This window comes from Ovis aries, chromosome 26, assembly GCF_016772045.2.
Source record: "Ovis aries strain OAR_USU_Benz2616 breed Rambouillet chromosome 26, ARS-UI_Ramb_v3.0, whole genome shotgun sequence".
Lineage (NCBI taxonomy): Eukaryota > Metazoa > Chordata > Mammalia > Artiodactyla > Bovidae > Ovis > Ovis aries.
This window is the reverse complement of record NC_056079.1, coordinates 24,789,208-24,800,597: the sequence shown is the minus strand read 5'-3', so window position 1 is coordinate 24,800,597 and position 11,390 is coordinate 24,789,208. Positions and strand designations below refer to the sequence as shown.

At 37.6% G+C, this 11,390-nt stretch overlaps 1 protein-coding gene across 2 annotated transcripts in view; it reads right to left on the bottom strand.

Moving 5' to 3' along the window:
- TNKS (tankyrase) overlaps positions 1-11,390 on the bottom strand; it is a 153,465-nt gene that overhangs the window by 6,942 nt on the left and 135,133 nt on the right. For both annotated transcript variants that reach the window (XM_004021749.5, XM_042241375.1), the window contains exons 21-26: positions 9,328-9,448; positions 7,827-7,924; positions 6,211-6,285; positions 5,421-5,526; positions 4,687-4,873; positions 2,740-2,896 (exon numbers count right to left, since the gene is read on the bottom strand). In XM_004021749.5, coding sequence (XP_004021798.5) covers positions 2,740-2,896; positions 4,687-4,873; positions 5,421-5,526; positions 6,211-6,285; positions 7,827-7,924; positions 9,328-9,448 — 744 coding nt within the window. The remainder of the gene's footprint in view (positions 1-2,739; positions 2,897-4,686; positions 4,874-5,420; positions 5,527-6,210; positions 6,286-7,826; positions 7,925-9,327; positions 9,449-11,390) is intronic.

Below are 11,390 nucleotides of genomic sequence, written 5' to 3'. Positions count from 1 at the left end.
GGCAAGGTCCCCTGGAGAAGGGAAAGGCTACCCATTCCAGTATTCTGGCCTGGAGAATTCCGTGGACTTTATAGTTCATGGTGTCACAAAGAGTTGGACATGACTGAGTGAACTCAAATCCTCAATGCTATAAACTCAAGTGTTTATAGTTTATTCTCCACTGAGATGAGGAAGCATCATGCTCCCTTGAATGATTCTGTATGTTTGAAAATCATTCTACAAATTGTTCTGTCCCGTTCTCCAGGTTAAGTTGCTCTGTGTTGTTCATATCACTTCAGTAAAACAGGCTACATCTCTGTGGCTGCCAATGACCAGAGAATACCTCCTCTATGTCTAATTAATGTGAAGCTTAAAGTATAACATACAAAAGCATTCCTGATATTTTAAGTCCAGTCATATACTAAAATCGGAACTATTTTTCTTTCAAGTACAGTGCAGTTAATTTTCAATAAATCTTTTCAATTCTAAAGAAAGAAACAATCCCACCAATAATATATAATGCTCCTCAGATCAACCCTCTGAATAAAACATTTACATGTTCTTAAAAATGTTGATACTAAAGGTGAAATATGATATAAGGTATAACTAAGGGGAATGAAAGAAAAGTTGGCAAAGGAAAACTACCATAAGTCAGGAGAAATTGCTCATGGGCAACGACTCAATTAGTAGACATTATAATTAACACTGTCCATGTGTTACCTGCATATGGAAGCACAGGTGTGCTCCCCTGAAACAAAAGAGCTTATCTATTTTCAAGGTACCTTTTTTTTCTTTCAAATATGATGTGGACCACATCATTCTTTAAATTTTTCTAGCAAGAGAATTTCAACAAGTTACCAAGTCAAAGTACTTGGGAAATGGTTAAAAGATCAGCAAATACTAGACATGTTATTTCTTTCCACCCAAATGTGAATGAAATTCTATTTCCCATAGCTAACTTACAAGATCTGGAAAAGTTTCGGTAGAGAAAACTGTAATCATCTATAATCTTAATACCCAGAGATAATTGCTCTTATGTTTTGGTTGATTCTATATTTAGCAAATACCATGTAGACATAGTTTTAAATCACAGGCACACAAATATACTAACATTCATTTAATCATTCCCTTTTTGCTAAGTATTTAGTTTGTTTAAAATTTTTATTATGATAATCGAGACAGCAATGAACATCCTTCTACGTGCTTTTTGGGGGATGTGACTGTCACTGATTTTATCTGAAACAAATTTCTTAAGGTAGAATTACTGAGTCAAAGTGAAAATATTTTTTCTAGAAGCTGGGCATTTCTGATTTAAAACGAAAAATCTGACAAAAGTATTCTTTGGTAGTTTAAAAACTTTATTTGTAAACAACGGCAAACTGGCACATTAAGTTGCAAAAATTAAACTAGTACCTAATATACCTGTATACCCTTTCTAAGTCCAGTCTCTCAGTCGTGTCCAACCCTTTACCTACACCCAAATATTGCTAAGGTTTTATTTATCCTATTTGCTTTATCATGTGGACTTTCCCCCTACTTGTCTATATACTAGACAGACACACAGAGAGATTCAGATATGTTTCTCCCTGAGTCATTTCAGAGTAAGTAATATACCTCGTCATGGTTTTTTATCCCTAAATATGCCAGTATTAATTTCCTAAGAATAGGGATATTCTCATATATAAGTTTTATACTGACATAAAACATTTTTTTAACCTACCATTTATATTTCAATTTTAACTGTGGATCTAATAACGTCCTTTCTCTTCTAGTACCAGATCTACCTTGGGGGGAGAATCTGCAGTTAGCTGTCCTGTCTCTCGGGTTTCATTTAACCTGAAAGCTTCCTCCCTCCCTCTCTTCCTTCCTTTCTTTGTTATCCGTATGGAATCATAAATTCCTATTCTTTCCAATGGTGTAAAATTTATTACTATACTTATTCTGATGTTCAAATTATCTCAGATTTGGCCACTGGGAGCCACTCCGAGCTTTGTGTCCCTGTGACATGCTCCCATCATTGTTTTTGAGGACTTCATTCCTTTCTGGTGTAATCAGTTCCTAATCTGCTCCAGCCCTGGAATTAGCTGTTTCTTCAAAGATCCTTCTATGGGGCATCGTATTACGGGCCAAGATCTGGGCTTGAGGAGTCCTCATTACTACTGGGTTTTGGTTTTCTTTTTTTGCTTTCAGCAGACAGTGCTAAGAAATTCATGCACATATGTACTCATATATATACATGTGCCTAACACATATCTCTTGCTCATAAACCTATACATACATATACTTACATGTGTACAAACATACTAGGAACCATTTGTTCCTATCAATACCTCCAATCTCTGTCTGTCCCTAGAGTCATTCTTACCTTCCCTCATTCCATATTTACGTCTCTTCTTCCACAGTGAGAACCCAGTTCCCCAAATCAGCACATCAACATATTTACTCATGTGCTTAATCCCAGAATACACCTGAAAGAGTTTGAAATCTTTGCCCACAATCAATAGATCTAAATGAAATCCAGTATTTGTTTGCAATTCTTCGCACTACTCCACACCTCACCTGGCCCAAGACTGCTGGCATATGATAAGATATTGTTTCCGTGTATATAATCTATTTTTTCTCCTTTTCAATCCATTTGAAAATTCAGCTAAATTCATATTTACATTATTACATTAAATGGTTTTAATTCTTATGTGGTCTTCGCATTTTGAATCAACTGTTTACAGCAGCCTGGTCTCGCTTATTTCACAAGCACCATACCTGCTCTCCTCTGTAGATGACGTATTCGGCGTAGGCCAGCCCATTCACACTTGGCCTCCCAATGACAGAGTGATGGCCTGGAGGGGCGTGGGCCATTTTCATGGTGCTGAACTGCAGAAAGGACTTGCCAAGGGTCACTCTACAGAAAAGCATTTGCCTGAAGAAAAAAGCAAAGCAATACTTTGAGGGAAGCTTTAAATCTTAGAATGGTGTAACTGGTAGGTTTATTGATTTTTTAAAAAGATAGTTAACGTAAGGCAAGCTAATTTAAATGTCATTTTTAATTTTATGAGTAGGAATAGGATACTATTTGAAATACTGATTTACTATAAGCAGTTAGCAGGTTCAATAGTTCCACTTAAAGTTTAAAGTGGTTTTGGTATGGTTTAGAAATCAATCACAGATAACACCTGGCAAGTTTTGACTAGTGGAAAAAGACAAATACTGGTGAAACTGCATTCTGGAAGAATGAGTATGGATGGATAGGAGGAAAGTGAAGAAAATAAGCAGATGGCAACAGCGTCTGAAGTTAAAATTAGGTTTACTCATTATGAAGATGTAAAGTCTGAGATGAGATAAAGAATAATAATAAAAGTGGATTATATATACAAATATTTAGCTTCAATATATGGCCAGAAAGTTCACTACCTGAGTGAAACATGAATTGAGGCAGTTGTTAAATATTTGGAGGAAAAGAAAGATTGATTGGGAACAGAGTGTATTAAATAAACTAGGCATTGGCAAACTATGGGCCAAATCTAGGCTGCTATCTGTTTTTGTAAATAAAACTTTATTGGAACACAGACACATTCATTACAGGCTGTCTGTAGCTGCTTTTGTATAAGCACAGAGCTGAGTCATTGTGACAGGGATCCTATAGCCTGGAAAGCCTAAAATATTTACCACTGTGGCCTTTTGAAATAAAAGTCTGTAAACCCTTAATAAATACTTGAACATATTAATAGACATCTTAGCTATAAGATTTGGTCCTACTGTTAACTGTAAATAGTTATTATTCAATCAAGTAGTATTTAAATAATGAAGTATGATCTGTGCATTATGACTAAACAAATATTACTGTGAATCAAAACTGTACTAGACCCAGTTTAATTGAATCCTGCCTAGGCTGGCTTTTTTAGTGTGATGCTACTGGTGATGTTGGCTTGGCATCAACTGTATCCTCTTGTGGGTCCCAGAGGAAAAGGTTTGGAAGTGCTTTAGAAGGAAGCTTTTTGAGCTCTATTTCCACACTGTGGTGGCACTACAGTGCCATAGGACTCTGCCTGCTCAGCCTGCTGGGCCCACTGCCATGGCTATACCCAGTGTCCGTATGTCACACAAAGTGTGACCTGATAGCCCTCGCTCCTGCCTTCTGCCTCCTGCCCCAGGGCACCCGTGTTGCTATGGAGACAGGATAAGATGCAGGCCCTGCCTAGCTGGCTCATGTCTGCTCGCCAGCTTGCCCTGTGCCTGTGTGTGGCCTGCAGATGCAGTGGCCCCAGTGTGGGATACCAATACCCTGTGCGGCAAACGCTGACCAGGAACAAATGAAAGATTCTACTTGCTTAGAGAAGTTATGTGCTCTAGTTCAAATGTGACCAGTGCTAGAGGTTCCTTGTTCTCCAGAAATAATTCTCAGTCTTGTCCTGAATCTGAAATAAGGAGAGTGGAGCCCAGGAAGAAAGTCAAGATGGAGGGAGCTTCGCTGTAACCTATGACTGGCTTTTCCCAGACAAATACCTGGCTTTTACCACAGCTGCTGTCGGCTCTGCTGTCATTGATCTGATTAGGGCAGGGGCAGATCAGCTATTCCTATCTAACCCCCAAGATGGTCTGATTTGTTAGGAGTAAGAGTGAGAATGACCTGTGACTTCTGCAGAGCCTGAGAAACTAATCTGGTCCATGACCTGAGGATAGCAACCCTTACACAGAAGGCATGATGCTCACCTGTGACAAATATAACATGACCGGTCTTTGTGCGTGGGACAGCCTGTTCCTCCTCCAATTCCATAAACATACTGGTTGCTTTTAGAGGAGTTTTCAGCAAAATAAATCCCAGCACCAAACATTCCTCCTATATATGCATGTCGCTCATCAAACCCTTTATGAATAATGGCATTAATGAAAGGAGAACCTAAAAATATAAAGACAGATCAGTTTTGAGCACTTTCTAGAATCTCCATTAGCTACATACTATTTGCACTTGGCAGGGTAACACTAATAATGCTTATATGGGAAGTTTACTCTGTAGGATGGTCTACGATACATAAGTTACTCTCATGTACTAGAATTTTACCAGGGATTCATAGTGAGATTTTAGATAGCAAAGTACAACGTAACTTTGAAAATACAGATTATTTTACACCCGGTATTGCTTTAAGCAAAAACAGATAATCCAATAAACTAAAACAATTCTGCTGAACTACTACAAAAATAGTGTTTCACCATCTAGATGGCTCAGCATGCAATTTAAATTATGACACAATTTCAGATAAATTATTTTCATTGTATGTGCCTTGGAAAGCCCATACGTGTAATGCTTTAGAAAGCTGGTACCAACATGTAATGAAAAAGATAAATAAATAAAAACCATTTTTAACATGACACGAATACAGTCAATATCACAGGCTTTTCACCTTCCTGGAGTTTGCAAACAGAGCTGCTGACCAGTGGGTGCTCACCGTGAAACAGCATGCGCTCATTGTGGTGGTTGTGATTCTCCTCAGACACTTCCTTCTGTCTGTGGCAGAACCGCTCTCTTAACTTCTTGTTCACAACTTTCTGAATCTTTAAAGATGAGGAAGAAAGATGCGAATCAGTGAAATGCATGTTAACTGGCAGTTTATAATTTAAAATAAAAAGTATGTTTTTCTTTAGGGAGGTTCAATTTTTGTTTCGTTTGCTTAAAACATTATTTAAAAATGATACAGTTGCCAGGTCACTATAATTCAGTTAATACTCTGTTTTCAGTGACAATTTTCAACTACAATTTTTGTTCGTTATCTACACCTGACCTGGCTATACTTCAAAATCACCTGAGGACTTCAGGTTGTAGGGGCCTGTAAATCTGGACTTTCAGAAAGCTCCCCAGGTAATTCTGATGTGCACTGGTGTAATATCAATAGGTCCATTAATCCAAAGGGTTAAACTACTTATCAACAGATTTTATTCATCTTTATGACACCCCTTTGAAAAAAGCACATGGCAGTCATTTATTTCATGTTATGAATTAAAATACTGAGATTAAGAGATATATGCATTCTGATATAATCACTGACTCAATCAGATTAAAAACCGAGGCCTTTAATACTACTTTGAAATAGTGAAAACAGAAATTACAGTTCAAATTTGTGGGTGAGCTGGGAGTCTTATCACCATACTGGTCTCATGAATGTCAACAGATCTAGCTTATATCTGATTGTCAGGCAAGCTGTGCAATCCAATTTTCACCCTGAAATGCTCAAAACTTACTCGAATGACATTGTATCTGTTGAAGATGCCTCCAGCATTACCACCATCTCGGTGTTCTCGAATTGTACTTTGCATCTACAGAACAAAACAAAACAACTTTCTGAAAATATGCTGGTGTGGAATTCTGAAGACATTCCTCCTGTTTTCAATCAACATTTTAATTCTACTGTATTGTTTCACTAATGAGTCTAAGACTCAGCACTAGTAAGTAAATAGGAGTTTACTATAAATGAGTCAGTAAGTTTAGTGAATAAGTATTTCTGGTGAGAAAATAGACATAAATATCAAACTTTTACACTTTCTATTTATTTTTTAATAAAAGCTTTGAAAGGTCTTTCTGCAAACACCATGGGGTAAAATACCATAGTAAGTCATCCACAGTACTGTTTTTTGTTATTGAGGAGAACCAACATTGTGATTAAGTCAAACTAAAACTCCTACTGATGTTGAACTAATACCCCATTGCACTAGTGCTAAAAATAAACAGAAAAAAATTGATAAAAATCAATAAATTTTTGTCCCTTAGGTGAAAAAGTCCACGTCATCTCTTTGCTCTAGGATCTCAAAGTATATTTGCACAGACGGGGGAAGCTGGGTATAACTTGTAAGTAAGTGGAATAACTATCTTCTGAACACTACTTACCCTTCTAATCTTCAAATTAAGAATTATGATAGTTTGAAAACTAAGATGTTTTAAATTCCTGAGTTTCTCAGAGAACTGACTCAAAGAGTTGATTCTCTATCTCACTGCTCCCTTTGTGAAGTTAGTCCCTACATTTTTGACCTTATAATCAGAATTTACTCACTATAAGGAGAATGACTACTCAGTAAGACAGGAGAAAACAGGATGCTTTCCTGCTAAACTAAGAACGAGCTTCAATGCTACCCTGGGGTAAGGGTCCCGAGACCCTGGGATGGGAATCATGTCAGCACTAATTAAGAGGTGGAAAACAAACAAAAATATAGGCATGCCTTTCTCTGCAAAACGCTGGAATTAGTTAGGAAGCTTATTTATTATGATAATGCCATTAGGCACTTTGTGATGTATAAGCTAAGTGAGGCATAAGCCATCAGGAGAGGGGGCATCTCTGTGGCATCACGTCTACCAGGAGGTTCATACAAAGTCTTACTCTGGTGCTTTAAAATAACTGACTGTAGAAATGAAAGGTGACTGGAGTTATGAGGCAGGTTTCCTAAGCACACATTACTTTATAACCACCTTTTAGAACTTTGATGAAAATGAGAAGATGTTTATTATTTATGAGACAAGATTCTCACTCCGTATTATTTTTAGGTAGTATTTTAACAGTATAAAAAATAGTTCTATAGGGTCTCTTTACTTCTACGAGTTTCAGGAAAGTGTCCAGAGTAAAAAGGCACCTGTGGCCCACCCACTGGAAACCCTCAGGGTTCTGATGCGAAAGCAACATAGAGCAGGGCCGCCTCTGCAGCCCTGCTTTAATGCTGGCAACATGCCACCACAACGGCTAAGGGAGACAAGACAATAAACAGGCAACAGGCCGTCAGTCAATACAAGACCAGTTTACCTCTCCTGGAAACACAGGTGTAAGCAGGGATTTCAGGAAAAGATAATGACAAATTCTGATGTACATTACCTCCTCTTCTACTGACTGATACTCTTTATCTTCTGGAGCAAGATCCAGCAAAATGGTTCCCTGATTAACACAGTGAAAAGTCAAATAAGGATTGGTGCCTGCAGGGAAGAAAAATTAACATATTAAACAAAGAGCTACACTATCCAGGCTCCATTTTATGGAAAACTCTCATAAATAGTTGACATTTTGGAACAAGTCTAAGCTATTTGCAACTTGAACCCAATATATAAGGTTATATTAAACAAATACATCCAAAGACAAGAAAAAAGTAACGGAGATGTGTTTGGGGTTCAATTTGCTCTGTTCTTAAAGTTCCCTATACCCACAACAGACTCAACAATTATTTGTTGAACTCAATCATGAACATACATGATTCTGATCCAAAAGAGAACACACTGTAATTAAATGCAGTCAGGTCTAAAATGTAAGAATTATCCTCTAAAAGAATTAGCATCTGTGAGACAGCTTGAAATGGTCCCTTATATAATAAGTTAAAAGTACATTATTCTTGTTAATTTCATTATTCTTGTCGAGTTAGTACAGCTAAATAAGCAAGAGTCAAGATCAATACCTGCTAACATTTACTTTCATGTCACTCTTGCAATTTTACTGCAGACTAATTCAGTTGTTTCTTTTCTCTCTCTTTGCTTTTCTAGACTGAAAGCACTTCTAACAAACAGAGGAATGACAAACATGGAGGCATACAGAAAAAGAAAGAGAGGTGTGTAACAGCAAAGCCCAACAGAAAAAGACTGCGCTGACAGTTGTGAAGGAGGGAAAAGGACACAGGGTAAGACAGCAGATTATGAACAGTCATGCTGTGAACCCTTGATTTTATCCTAAAACCAACAGTACTCTGTACTCTACTGAAGGATTTCAAGCACTGGAATGATACAATCATACAGTCATTCTGAAAAGGGTCTTCTGGTTATCATCTAAGGAAGGTTCGGGGAGCCGGGTAGGGGTGGGAGGCGGCAAAGGTGACTGTTGGAGACAAGTTGGAAGGTGGCTGTGTCAGTCCAAGAGAGAGATGATAGTGACGTGGATTAGGTGACAGCAGTGGGAAGGGCCCGAAGTGCAGATCCAGGGATATTTAGGATGCAAGGTTATGGGGGAGAGGGAAGAGTGACTCTGATTTTTAGCCTGAATGACTTGAGGGAGAGCGAGACTAATGATGGAGACGGACAGGCAGGAGATGCCACAAGCTGAGTGTGTGAGCTCTGGGGTCAGGCCACCTGATTAAATGCCATGCAGGACACTTCCCTGGTGGCTCAGCTGGTAAAGAATCTGCCTGCAATGAGGGAGACCTGGGTTCGATCCCCAGATTGGGAAGATTCCCTGGAGAAGGGAACAGCTAGCTACCCACTCCAGTATTCTGGCCTAAAGAATTCCATGCATAGTCCATGGGGTTGCAAAGAGTTGGACATGAAATGAGTGACTTTCACTTCACAGGACACTTTATCACTAATTTCTGAAACCTCTTTATTTTTCAATAGCTTACCTTGTTGTCCACCTAGGAGTCTTTCTACTCCTTTGATTAATTTATGGCGGTGTCCATATGCATTGATGCCTATTTCTTTCAACTCTTCATGACCCATATCAGCCAACACATCTAGGGTAATCTGAAAAATGTAACAAAATTGCTAAATCTTTAACAGTTCATCAGATGATGAAAACTTTTCCATTTGTCTTCAGTGTTCCAGTATCCAGTCAAATTAAGAAAATCCTTGTCTCCTTTATCAGCATGAACTTACATCTTCTTAAAGTTGCCTTCATAACCTTACCAGGGTTTTGCTTACTTGAAATACTCCTTGATTTGCTTTCAGTCCATGGAGAAGGAAAATGGGAGAAACAATGCTATAGAAGTATAAAATGATCACTGCCATTTTTCCTTTTGATTATTTCATTCTACCACATTTTGCTTGCCTCAAGATATAAGAGGAGACAACCAGCAGCTTGAAAATGGGGGAAATACCAGATCTCAATATCCAGAAGGAGGCAAAGATGAATGGTAGGGGAAAGAGGGGCTCAGCACAATGAAACAGAAGAAGCTTTAGGGAAGTGGGATTTATATAAAAATAAAAAAGAACTTCCTAGTGCTAAGAAGTATTCAAGCATGGAAGAGGCTGCCTGAGAAAGTAGCAAGATTTATATCACAAGTATTTAGTTAGATTACAAACCATCTTATATAGAAACTATATAAAGAATTCCATTTTGGAGAAAAGAGAGTAGGTAGAATTTGAAAGAGTTTAAAAGCCATCTAACAATCCCTGAAGTCTAACATACATTTTATTTTTGTTCAAAACAGTGGATTAAAAGTTTTGGTCTTTTTTTTTTTTTAAGTTTTGGTGATTTATCCCTGTAAACGGAGGTAGTTCGCTTCTACACTTCGAGATCAAGGTCTTTCCTTTGTTGACTGAAAGTAGCTGCGCCTCTGCCGCCACCCAGTGGTGGTGCTCTGAACGCACAGGGTGAAATCTCCAGTAGCGGCATCTCCTAAATTTTCAGCTCAGAAGCTGGTCCTGTGACAATTCAAATACTACTTCACAAGATTAGCTTTTGATTTTCTTTTTCCTTGGGAAACAGAGAAATCCTTTGATAAACACTCTTTTCCAACTCAAGATATTTTTATCCACGGCCTTCTCTACCTTTATACTTGCACATAACATTTTAAAAAACTAACAAATTAGGTCTGGAACTCTGATGATTTTTACTGTCAGAATAAAATATTATATAATGAGTCTGATCTTCTCAGAGCAAAAAGCATACATCATTCACTCTTTGGAAATAACCTGCTATATTGCTCCTAAGTGGCCATTTAAGAAATCATCTCTCCATTGCACAAAATGGGCAATTCACTTCCAATCACCCAAAGAAGTTTTCCGCAGAGCTTCTTAAAAAAGCTCAGTTCTGAAATGTACATCTTTGAGACAGCAAAGTCTGCAACATAATAGGAGTCTTTACATTTTTAGCTAGATGTGATTTTAATATAATTTGGAAACCATGTACAAGGTTTACTACAGTACTGATATTCCACTTTTTTCTTCTAAACTTCAGATCAGGTTGACATAAAAACAGGATCTCATATCTATGTGGCAGCTTCAACTTAGAGTCTTTTAGCTTTTCTGAATTGATACGTACAGTGTATGTCTGAAAGAAGCAGAAACCAGGCCAACAAAACATAGTATTAGGTTCCAGAGAAGAAATGGAGAACATTTGATACATTTGTTCATTATGTGATTCCAATTGTGAAATGAATACCTCATTTCATCCTCATAATGACCCATGTTATACTATTACTGTCCTTATGAAGAAATTCAGGCTCAGTGAAATCATAAAAACAGTATACAGAAGAGCTGAAATGTATTGCCATATTTGTCTTTCTCTTTGCTTATCTGTCTTAAAAGGGATGACTAGAGAGCTAAAATAATTAAACATTAAATTTAACTGCTTTGAGTTACATGGTACTCAATTTGTCCTTATATTTATTGGAACTGGGGACTAGAAAACCTTAAATAACTAGCTACTGAATTTACACTTATGTTCACTTGTTCATTCATTCAT